At 38.4% G+C, this 12,425-nt stretch overlaps 1 protein-coding gene across 5 annotated transcripts in view; it reads left to right on the forward strand.

Annotated features, from left to right (window-relative positions):
* NEO1 (neogenin 1) overlaps positions 1-12,425 on the forward strand; it is a 238,999-nt gene that overhangs the window by 177,771 nt on the left and 48,803 nt on the right. For 3 of the 5 annotated variants that reach the window (XM_028100230.2, XM_028100231.1, XM_028100229.2), the window contains exons 8-11: positions 1,806-1,965; positions 7,861-8,015; positions 10,472-10,620; positions 11,209-11,347. In XM_028100230.2, coding sequence (XP_027956031.1) covers positions 1,806-1,965; positions 7,861-8,015; positions 10,472-10,620; positions 11,209-11,347 — 603 coding nt within the window. Of the gene's footprint in view, positions 1-1,745; positions 1,966-7,860; positions 8,016-10,471; positions 10,621-11,208; positions 11,348-12,425 lie in introns of all 5 variants that reach the window. The other 2 variants (XM_088025133.1, XM_088025134.1) reach the window with 1 other exon arrangement.

Here is a 12,425-nt window from a genome sequence, read left to right on the forward strand (position 1 = left end):
AGGTTGTTGTGTGAATAAACTGACACAGTATATGAAAAAGAACTCTGAAAGCTGTGAAGGAGAGATATGTACTCTGAGGCAGCACGTCTGTTGAAGCATCAGGGATAAGAATGTCAGACCTTACAGGCCCTTCAGATATAACTTTCCTACAATGTGGACACTTGCATCAGTGGAGTATGGACTTGTATCTTCTGGGACTGTGGCTGTGACTTCATAGTCTTACATTCTGATGGCACTCTGTACTCTTCAAAGTACTTTCTCATAAGGAGAGCAAAAGACAGGGTAAATGAGTTGTCCGTGATGACACAGTTGGCAAGTGGTACAGCAGGAGTAGAACTCCTCTTGGCTTAAACTAAAAACCAAAGTTGGTTTTAACACTACATCATTTACCGTCCGTGACCTAGGATGAGCGATTTAGCCCTTTTAAATGTCAGTCTCTACATAGAAGATGGAAATATGAAGAGTCCGCATGAAGAGCCAGAGTGCCATGTAGAGACGGTAGCTGCTGGGTGACTCTTGCCCCTCCCCCACCTAAGCAGTGACTTTAGGTTCATCTTCTCTGTACTTTCCCTTAGAGAACTTACTCTGGCATAGTTACTTGACTGCCTTACTTTAAGATTCTCTTGCAGTTCACAGGCCTTTCCTGGAGGTTGTTGACCTACCATTTCATTGAAAATTAGGTCCAGAATTTTCATGTTTTCCTCTCTGCCTCTCCTCCACTAATTTTCCCACTAAGGTTATGACACAACTCAGATGAACTCCTTTAGTTAAAAATTGTGAGATTATACTTACACTTTCTGGCCCCAAGATGCAGGAGATTTTCAGTTTGATATTAGGAAAATCAGAAGTGTCCAACAACAGCATGGACTGCCTTAAGGAGTAATAAAGTCACCCATGACTACAAGGGTACAAACAGAGACTTTTGATGAGCGGAGCTTTGACTTGCCACCGCTTCATCTACCCCATCCAGTCCCTGAGTCCGCAAGCCATGGTAATATACGCAGAGAGCACTGTAACAAACAGATAAGCTACCTAAGCATTGTGTTTTTATGGTTTTGACGTTTTTGATTCATGTTTTTATATTGTTGTAGTTAAATGAATTGAAAAAGATAGCAAGTAAAATATTAGTAAAGTGAGGAAGGTTGTTTAACTTGCCTGGGTATTGCCGAATTACAGAGAGCAGAGTTTATTATTAGACGAAAGTTAAAGACGTGTCAAGTCTCCTGCAGAGCTGAAGACACCAGCTCTGCAGTGAGGTCATGACAAGCCTGGGCCTAGGTCCAGAGCAGCTAGGCTCATCCATGCTACACATGTTATTCCATATGTGATAAAGTAGCTCAAAGTACTGAGGTTTTATTATAGGTGAAACTTCTGTGTGCAAAGTTTGACAGATGTTGCATGCTGCTTTCAGAATTAAAGAAAACTACTTGGTCACTGCTGTGTCCTTCTGTGAGATGTTTTATTCTCAGCCGTCACCCTTCCTGTCCCTTGCCCACAACCATTATAGTGACCAGAAAGTCTCCTTGCTCTACGGTGATGTGTCTGAATGGTGCCCATTAGTTCAGTAGTTAACCCTGGCCTGCATGTTAGCCTTCAGTTTAATGGCCTTTTTTATGTTCATTCATTTTATTTTATTTCCCATCGTGGTTTTGTTTATTTCTTTTTTGTTTTTTGTTTTTTCTGTTCTCTTTTTTAAAACCGTCGTGGTTTGCCCTTCATATTCCCCAATGTTTGCACATGACAAGATGTTGCCATCCCAACATTACCTCCCACTTCACTGACCAGTGCCACTACTGACCATCTAGCACCAGCCACAACGGGACCACTGCCTTCAGCTCCTCGGGATGTCGTGGCCTCCCTGGTCTCTACCCGCTTCATCAAATTGACGTGGCGGACACCTGCCTCAGATCCCCATGGAGACAACCTTACCTACTCTGTCTTCTACACCAAGGAGGGGATTGCTAGGTAAGTGTCCATATGTCTGGAGCCAGTTGGTTGCATCTTGGTCTATCCCAGGCCAGTCATGCTCACCCTGGCTCTTTGTTGTGCAGAATCTATACCAATTTTTGGTCCAGAAAATATGATCACTAATATGCATAATTCCCAATTTTAGGTCATTAAAATTTATCCCAGTCAGACTGAAGTCCTGATATTCTTTCCTGCCTCTCTGGAGTGACTTGGGGAGAGGGTAGATAGAGCTATTTAGATGGAAGTATTAAAATATAACTAGGGTTCCTCTTTTTTCATAAGGTTCAGTCAGCACAGCCTATAGACATGGCTTACTTAGAACATACAGATTCTAGAAATTAAGGTAGACTTAATTTATAGAAGTAATCTTAAATGAATATTTGCCTGCACCCATATGTGGAAGTGGGCTGCTGAAAGCTCCCGGGGGATCTCCTTGATGACACAAGAGTAGTTAGTAGCTGATTTTCCTAACCGCATTTTCATTAAGTTCCTCTCTATCTCCACCTCTTTGAGGAGCTCACATTGCTTCTTCACTGCTTGTGGGAGGTTGTGCAGAATTCCCCGGCCACTTTACTCAGAGTCCAGCTTTATTGTGTCTGTCCAACCTTCCTTGTCTCTCCTCCCAGTTTAACTCCCTTTCTCATGAAGCCAGTCTGATTCCCATTCTGTGCCACCTTTCTTCCAGTGTATTCTCTTCAGTCGCTTCCCCCTTTCCCAACTGAAGCTAAAGTCAGTTCATCCTTCGTGGCTCCGATGAAGCCCCAGGAAGCCCTCATGCAGTTTTCTCCACCTTTTTCAGCATATACAACCTTTCTCTTATATGTGGTCGTGCCACTAATATTGGCACTTAACTATGATAACACATGATCTCTTGCTGCTGTAAGTTTTTACTCTTCTGCTGTTTTATGTATATTTGTGTTGTTTTCCCAACCCGATTATAAAACCTTTGGGAGGAACCATGCCACGTGCTATGTATTCTTAGCATTGCCAAGTAGATTTCTTCATTCATACCAAAATAAGAAAGCTAAAATATCTGTTTTGGTAGGGCCCTCACACATGAAATAAAGCTTATGTCTCTACCAGGGTGCTTACATCTGATACACTTTGTATTTAATAACTAGATCGTCAAGTTCCACAAGGATAGGAACCTTCATCAAAACTGCTTGATTTAACCCTCTTGAGAAGTCTGTGTGACTTCATTGAGCCATTTAAATGGAGCTACCCATAGAATAATGTTTTTCTGAACATTGTACCAGATGTTTTGGGAATTATAAAGATAAAGAAACATAGTTCTACACACAGAAAGGCAAGACATTACTACCAAATGGCATCTGTGTTAAAATGTCTCCAATAATCTTTCACATCTCACTGCTAATTTTGTAGTATTTCACAAAAGGAAAAAACACTTAGTAATTCCTCAGAATAACCAACTTCTTTCCACTCTAGGTCCTTTGCCCTTGCTGTTCCTTCTACCAAGAGTGCATTTCCCTCACAAACAACTGTTGCTGGCTTCGTATCTGTCATCTTCAGATGATACCTCCGTAGGCCTTCCATGAATACCCCCCAACTTAGCCCGCTTCGGCCCTATCACACATGGTGTTCTGGAGCCAGTTTGTTCCAAAGGCAGTGATTAAAGTTTCAGGAAATTTTGCAGACCCGATGATGACTTTGTAGCTCAAAACAGGGCATGGCACAAGTATTGACTGGGACGAGTACTACAAACCAGAGCTGGTTATTAAAATTTACCAGAATACCACTGCTATCACATCACCCTGTTTTGGGTTTTGTTTTATTTTGGTGGGTTTTTTGCTTTTGTTTTGTTTTCAGAACACTTAACACGCTGAAATCATCTCTTCCAATAACCTATTTCTTATGTCTGCCTTATTCAATACAGTATTGCCGGCACCTGGAACAGGGCCTGACATATAATAGCACCAAATAATTACTTGTTAAATGAATAAATTCATTTCAATCAATGGAGAAATAATAGCTTATTCAAGAAATCATGTTGAGATAATTAACTCCATTTGGTGGAGAGAATGGAAGTTATAGCTCTGTCTTATATCATGTATAACAATAAATTATAGATGGATTAAGAGATTTTAAAGTTCATAAATGTATTAGAAGAAAGTATATTTTATCACTTGAGTGTGAAAGGCCTTTTAACAGAAGACAGGAAATCCAGAAGCCACAACAGGAGAGATCGACAAAGTTTATTACATAACAGTGTAAAATTCCATGTGATAAAATACCATAAACAAAATCAAACTATCAAGTGATAAGCTGGGAAAAAATTTGTTACCATTTATAAAACATTGTACTGCTATCCAATCTATATAAAGAGCTCCTACAAATCATAAGTAAAAGACAAATATCCCAAGAGGCAAATGGTACAAGCAGATGATTAGCAGAAGTTAATGGAAGGCCCATTAAAGTTAAAAAATGTTTTTGCCATTGCCCGCGGCCTGGGAAATACAAAATAATACAAAAAGTGAAACTATTTTTCATGTATAAGGCTGACAAAAACTTTAAGTTGATAATATATAGTGTTAAGCAAGTTAAAATGCTGGGCAGAAATCCGCTCTAGGCTTTTGGTGGCAGTGTAAGAGCGGCCCTTGGAGAAGGTGATTTGGCAGAATTTTTTTTACCTTTTTAATGCACATACCCATCAATCCAACAATTACACTTCTAGATGTTCTATAGATAACAGATATACATATGCATAGGGCACTCATAAAAATGTTTATTGTAACATTATTTGTAAGAATGAAAAAAGGAAAGTAAGTGCTCATTGATGGAGGAATGGGCATGTAATTAACATATGTATATCCATATGAACTGTGATACAGGAATTTTTTAATGACATATCTCTGTATTTTGATGTGCATGTAAATGCCCAGAGCAGTGATTCTCAGCCAGCGAGTGTTTGCCTCCATCCCTAAGTGGACATTTGGCCATGTCTGGTGACATTTTTGTTATTAAACCTCAGATGAGAGAGGATGCTTACTGTCATCCAATGAGTAGAAGCCACAGATGCTGATAAACGTCCTGCAGTGTACAGGACAACCCCTTACAACAAAGAATTATCCCACCCAAAAGCTCAGTAGTGCTAAGGTTGAGAAAACCTGACATGAAGAGATCTGGTAAGATACAGGTCAGTATGTGCCACAGTTAGGTGTCAGGGAGGACAGGTTTTGAGGAGAGAGAAAAACTGGGACTTTTGGATTTTTTAAAACTATATATACTTTTGTTTTTAATGAGATTCTGTCACTTCAATTTAAAATTAAATTGTCAGGCAGGAAGACAAGACAAGTATATATAAAGGAAGAGGAGGTGCAAGGAGGATCCAATTTAATTTGCGTGTCTGGTGTTTGATGGATGGGAAAGTAAGAAAGCTTAACTGGCCCAGAGTTCTGGTAGGAATTAGTAAGAGATTATAAATAAAGTGGAAGTTTGGAGCCAAATGTCATAATGCCAGTAAGAATTTGGACATAATCAGTTAAGACGGGACCATTTTAGACTACTGAGCAAGTGTGCACTGTGATTTTATTAAATAGTTTTTTATGAGCACTACGTAAAGAGAAGAGAAGAGATGAAGTCAGAGAGACAAATCTACTTAATCTAGGCATGTGGTGGATATGGCCTGGACGAAGGTGAGAGCAGTGACTTGAAGTGAACAGAATAAATCTAGGGAATATTTCAAAGGAAGATTCTTGGAGACTCATGTTTTTGTCATTTCATTTGTGAATGAAATTTATGATTTCTGAATACAAGCCATGAAGGAGTAAAAAGAACACTAAGTCAGAAGACTAGATCCTGCTTGTTTTGTAAACAGAATTTATTTAACCTTTATAAGCTTAGGTTTTCTCATCTAAAAAAATGAGGGTAGTAACTTTTCATCACAGACTTAGAATAAGAATTCAGTGTGAGGATGGAAGCCACTACCTGCATTTACAAATCCCACTACTTCCTGCACTTGAAAAATCAGCCACCAGATGGCACAGTGTGTCTTGGTCGTGAGATAATTCTTTTGGGAGCTTGAGTTTCTTGAGATTTCAAAGGGTCCTTCCTCTGCCTTTTCAACTATGAAATGTTCATTCTTTTTTAGTGTAAATAGTACTTTTCTGATATTAGCCACTAAATGTAAAATGCAGAGTAAGTTATTCCAGAAGTTAATAACATTTTAGAGATGGACGAAGCCTCAGGTATCTTAGTTGAGCCCAGGAATTGGCAAGCTATGGACCCTGGGCCAAATCAGACTTGTTATTTTTATGACCCAGGAGCTAAGAATATTTTTTTGTGTTTTCAAGTGTGGTTACATTTTAATAGGTATTATAAGTAACTACTTAATATTTTCCATTTCGTCTCTTAGCCTGTAAATATTTACTATCTGGCTCAGAAAGAATTAGTGAGCTTGCCAAAACCAGAATTAGAGCTCTTACTGCCTAGCCCAGCACTGTCTTAATATAAAATGTACCTTTTCCTTTCTCCTTTGACTCTTAGTTACACATTCTAACCTAAGTTCCATTGCAACCTCACCCATTTATGAGAATTGTAACCCACCCTCGATCTTGTCCTGAAGTCAAAAGTTTTTTTCTAGACAGGCACTTGGTTCTGGGACCTCAGACTGATCTAGAGTTAAAGCTTTTGCAGTACTGGCTAATTATTCTTTCATCTTAAGGAAACATACGTATTACTGATTTTTTTAATTGTAGTGTTTCTGTAGAAATTTGTTCTAAGTTTTTCGTTCCCTTCACTCATTTCTCCTGTTTTTTTCCTTTCACACAGGAATGAACAAAAGATGTACATGATATTATTACTATACAAAGTTTACATAGAAAGCAAATTTCCATTCATGCATTCTGCACATATCTGTGATGCTACTTCCACGTATGAGCATTTTGCTAAGTTCTTCTGTAATATGGGAACGTGATTGAGACAATCACGTTTATTTAAAGTAAAATAGCGCTCCCCCCAACTATCCTTCTCAAGATAGTTTCAACTTTTTGGTTAAACTGTTAGGTATAGTGAGCAAAACAGACCTAATCTGTGCTCTCACATGGAGCTTGTAGTTGGGTGATGTGTAAAACCCCATACTTTCTTTTAGACAGTGATCAATTGTGATCAGAGCAACTGTCAGAAACTTCAGAGTGTAAGAAATCAGCTGATAGCCTCCTTTTAAATCTTGTGATTTAGAGGGTTAGCTCAAGAGAAGACACCTGTCAGTATCTCAAGTATCCTTGAGCAATAGCTTTTGTTGCTATAGTTAATCTGCTCTGGCGGACCTAACGTTATATACAGACAGGCACTCTCTATGAAGATGATGTGAGTTCTGTTGGTTTGTTTTAAATTAAAATAAGGTAGTTTTAAAAACTATAGGAGACTACTGAAAAACACTTAAATCTCTGAGATGTAAATGTTCACATACAATCAGGCAAATCTGCATAAGGTCATGTAGAACTAAAATTTTAATCTGTGATTTCAGAGAAAATTACCAATATCTTAAAGTAAGAATTTTAATTCAACAAATTATGTAATTTCAAGTAATTTTGTCCACAGAGTGGTTTTGGACCTTTTTATTACTCTGTCAGGATAAATACAGACCTCTCCTTACATGATCGACAATCCTTTAAGGCCAGCTATTTGTCTAAAACAAATGAATTCTTCCACAATATTTGTTGAAAACTCTTGTGTAATATAAACTGGTTTTTATTATAGTATGTACAGTGGACTGAGTATAATTATGGACAACCCTCAGTTTGTTTCCTGGAGTCAAGAGTTAAGATTTTGATATGGCATTTATCTATAGGAATTGCAATGAAAATGAAACTGCACATTCTAGAAGTATTCCTAATCGATGCTGTTTCTTTCCACACCCCTCTTTGCCCAAAGGGAACGTGTTGAGAATACCAGTCGCCCAGGAGAAATGCAGGTAACCATTCAAAACCTAATGCCAGCGACTGTGTACATCTTTAGAGTTATGGCTCAAAATAAACATGGCTCCGGAGAGAGTTCAGCTCCACTCCGAGTAGAAACACAGCCTGAGGGTAAGTCTTCCACCTATCTGTCAGCCCTACCTGTATGTAGACCATAGGAAGGTCTGCCTTCCATGTAGCCTCATGTACCATAACAGTGCAGAAGGTACCAGTTCCTTGCCATCGAGGACCTTATGAATTAGTTAGAGGAGATCAAAGTAATTCACATCAAACAGTGGCAAACAGTGTAAGGCAATAGGACTCTGCTGATACACACTCAGATTTTATTGATTCTTTAAGACCTGGCTCAGATGCCTTGTAGACTCTTTCCCTGTGATCTCACCTATCTGATATTGTACCTCTGTAATTCTAAGGAAAGTAGGCAGCACAATCATTTCTTCAAGGAGTTTGATTAGAAGAAAGAGACTAATGTAGATGGAACCTGATTCTCTTGAGGGTATTTCAGGGATGGAAAGTGGCTATAACATGTTTTGGCAAAAGACAAATTAATGGAAAGAGATTTGTACTTCATCTGGAGGTATTCAGCCTGTGGCGGGAGAAGTGCAAGTGTTGAAGTCAGCCCTCAGAAAATATTTTACATACTTAGCTGAACAAACCAACTTAAAATTTTTTCCATTTATTATGCCACTGTGCAGGTGAAATGAAAGAATTTCTTAGTGCCTTTTTAGGATCATATTTGCTTATGTGTATCCAATGAATATATTGAAAGTTATTTCAAGGGAATCGGGGGATTGTTTTGTTTTCCTTCCCCTTTAATAACTTAGAGGAAAGTTTCCTGTAGCAGCAGAAGTGTGACAAATCCCACCTGTCAGGCTGCACAAAAAAATGCTTTTAACATTAAGTGAATAACCATGATTCATGACTAAATAAAGCAAACAACTGTCAGAATAACCACATTCAGGTTTCTCTACTTTGGTAGCAAAACTGTCAAGCTGTGGTACTGTTATTTAAGAAACATTGTTTGTTTTACATTTTGCAAGGTTTTTTTTTTTTCCTGTTCCTTAAATCTAATGGATTCTGTTACAGAAACACCGGCACCAGAGAAATTGTTTTTAAATATAGAATGTCTACCAAAGTGTGGGCATAGGCAACCTCTGGAATTTGTGTATAAATTGGGGCTGGAACTTGTCACAAGTTCATCAGTCAGATGAAAAGAATGTAATAAAGAGGTACGGGAGCTGTTGTAGGAGTTAGAGCTGGACTGTCTTCCAGTCACATACATCCCATGGAGGGCGTCGTAATAATCTTCTCACTGGTCTGCTTGAGTCCACTTGTTAGAATCAGAAAGTGTGCAGCTCCTGGCTCGACCACTCACTGACTTTCTGTCATGTGGGAGCAGGTCTTAGCCTCTCAACCTCATCTGTAAATAGGGATGATAATAGTGTCCCTCTCATGTGGGTTAGTGCAAAGATTAAATAGGACATAATTTAAATACAGGTAAAGCACTTTAACCTGGACTTATTGTAAGCATTCAATAAATGGTAGCTATTTTAAAAATCATTATTCTTTAGTCTTATTTGCTTACTGTTTTTCTTCCATGCATACATTTACATGTCCTTTCTAAACACACATCTGATCGTATCATGTCATGTTCCTGCTCATAATTTTTCAGTAATTACCTAACTCCTCCAAGAGATGAGGCAGGCTCCACGGCAGCACATGAGAAGCTCCTCACTATCCAGCTGTGCCCTCCTCCTCAGCATTCTCCCTCCCACATTCATTCAGCATTCGCTTGAACCACATTATACCGTCTTCTCACATATCCTCCCCATTGACTGCAGTAATTTTTCCCTTGGTATCTGAGGAAGCTGTTCCTTCTGGCTCTCCAGAAGTCTTCCCCTTGCCTACACACCCCCCTTTCAAAGCAGAGTTGTGTATTCTCTTTGTGTTTTCGTTAGTCATTATGAAATCTGTAGGCACTTGTGACTTTTGCAACTATTTATATGTCTGAGTTCCCTCTAGACTGGGAATTCTTTGTGGGCTGGGACTCCGTCCATCACCACATCTCCAGTGTTGGGCAGAAGAAGGCTCTTTCTTTTTTTAAAGTTTTTTACTTTAATTCCAGTATAACTAGCATACAGTATTATATTAGTTTCAGGTGTACAATAGAGCAATTCAACAATTCTATACATTACTCAGTGCTCATCAGGATAAGTATACTCTTTAATCCCCTGAAGACTCTCTTTTTGTGATGGCTGCTTTTATGTGCTGCAGTCCTGCTGAAAAACTAGGATTTTATAAACCACAAAAAAAATTCCGCAATGTTTATTTTTTCCTTTGAATACGTTTGAGATACTTCACAGATAATTTTTGGTTATAATTTGAGTCTAAAAAGGGAAATGCATTTACTTATATACTATCCTAAAACCACTTCAATCAAATCAGTTGTTTTCTCAGTTTTTATTGTTTTTAAAAACATGGCCATTATGACGTTATTGCTGAGAATGGTGATTGAGGAGTGCAGTAAATTTCATTCATATCTTGCTGTCTCAAAATTTTCTTTCTAGTTCAGCTCCCTGGCCCAGCACCTAACATCCGAGCATATGCAGCTTCACCTACTTCCATCACTGTCACCTGGGAAACACCATTGTCTGGCAATGGGGAAATTCAGAATTACAAATTGTACTACATGGAAAAAGGGACTGATAAAGAACAGGTAAAAGATGAAGACTTTTTTGGTAAGATTTATTTATTTTAGAGAGAGAGAGAAAGAATAAGCAGGAGGAGCAGAGGAAGAAGGAGAGAGAGAATCTTAAGCAGGCTCCATACCCAGCGTGGATCCTGACACAGGCCTCCATCCCAGGACCCTGAGATCACAACCTGAGCCAAAACCAAGAGTCAGATGCTTAACCGACTGTGCCACCTAGGCGCCCCAAAGCCATTTTCAATCGATTGATTAGAATAGTAGAGTTGAAATATAGTTCCAAAACTCAATACTTGCTTGTCTAGAAATCTCAGAATAAAAAAGTTGTATATAGGAAATGAAAAGTCAGCAGACTCTATTTCTTTGTACCAAGTTATATTCTGTAGTTTTTATCAGGAGGGGTCACTAAACATCAAGCAGTATTTTTCTGTTAAATGCCAGTGTTTCTGATTAATCTCCTTTGATTGTTAAGTAGTATTTTGTAAAAGGGATAAAAATCTGCATTGTATCACATGCAAACTTTGTGTAGTTAATTCTTTATTTTGCAGCATTTTTTTTGGCTTGAGTTGTATACATGTAAATTGTTTTATTTTATTCCAGGATGTTGATGTTTCAAGTCACTTCCATACCATTAATGGGTTGAAAAAATACACAGAGTATAGTTTCCGAGTGGTGGCTTACAACAAACATGGTCCTGGAGTCTCCACACAAGATGTTGCTGTTCGAACGTTGTCAGATGGTGAGTCTTTCTTCCTTTGGAACACATACCATGCTTGGGGGCCCTGGTAAGTTCATGGGCTTTGATATCAAGAAGGTTTAGTTCAAATCCCAGTTCTACCCCTTTCCTGGACTTTAGTTCTTTAACATGTCTGAGCATGCTTCTTTTTATGCATAAAATGTAGATAATACCAATTTCATTGGGTTTAAAAGATTTACTGAGAGAGGGTAGAACTTGTAGTGCCTGGTACTGAATAGTTTCTCATGTTTTTATTTTTAGGAGGGGCTTTTGTATAAATAAATGTTGTTTGTTCATAACACAAACCATTCCAGGGCTGATGGAAGGCTGACTTTGTTCCATTTAGCAATCATATTTGTACACCAAATAGCTCTTTTTAATTCCTCAGTATTTTGTGACAGTTTCCTTTCTTACCTGTGACTGAATTTCTAAGCTAAGTTATATTCATGTAACCATGACCTAGAGCAATATTTTTCAAAGCTTGCCAAGGGGATTGAGTAGGTCAAGACTGGCATTTTTAATTTGAATTTTTATTTTTTTTACAATTTTTAAAATTAAATTAATTAACATATAGTATTAGTTTCAGAGGTGGAGTTCAGTGATTCATCAGTCTTATATATCACCTAGTGCTCATTACATCACGTGCCCTCCTTAATACCCATCATCTAGTTACTCCATCCCCCTGCCTCCCTCCCCTCCAGCAACCCTCAGTTTGTTTCCTATGATAAGAGTCTCTTATGGTTTGTCTCCCTCTCTGATTTCATCTTGTTTTACTTTCCCTCCCTTCCCCTTTGCTCCTCTGTTTTGTTTCTTAAATTCCACATGTGAGTGAAATCATATGATAATTGTCTTTCTCTGGTTGGCTTATTTCACTTCACATAATACCCTCTGGTTCCATCCATGTCATTGCAAATGGCAAGATTTCATTTTATTGATGGCTGAGTAATATTCCAGTGTGTGTGTGTGTGTGTGTGTGTGTGTGTGTGTGTGTGTGTATCACATCTTCTTTATATATATATCACATCTTTACATATATATATATGTATGTATGTATCACATCTTTATCCATTCATCTGTCGAT

Source organism: Eumetopias jubatus, unplaced genomic scaffold (assembly GCF_037043125.1).
Source record: "Eumetopias jubatus isolate StellerSeaLion01/CBP00866 unplaced genomic scaffold, mEumJub1_p1.0 scaffold_7, whole genome shotgun sequence".
Lineage (NCBI taxonomy): Eukaryota > Metazoa > Chordata > Mammalia > Carnivora > Otariidae > Eumetopias > Eumetopias jubatus.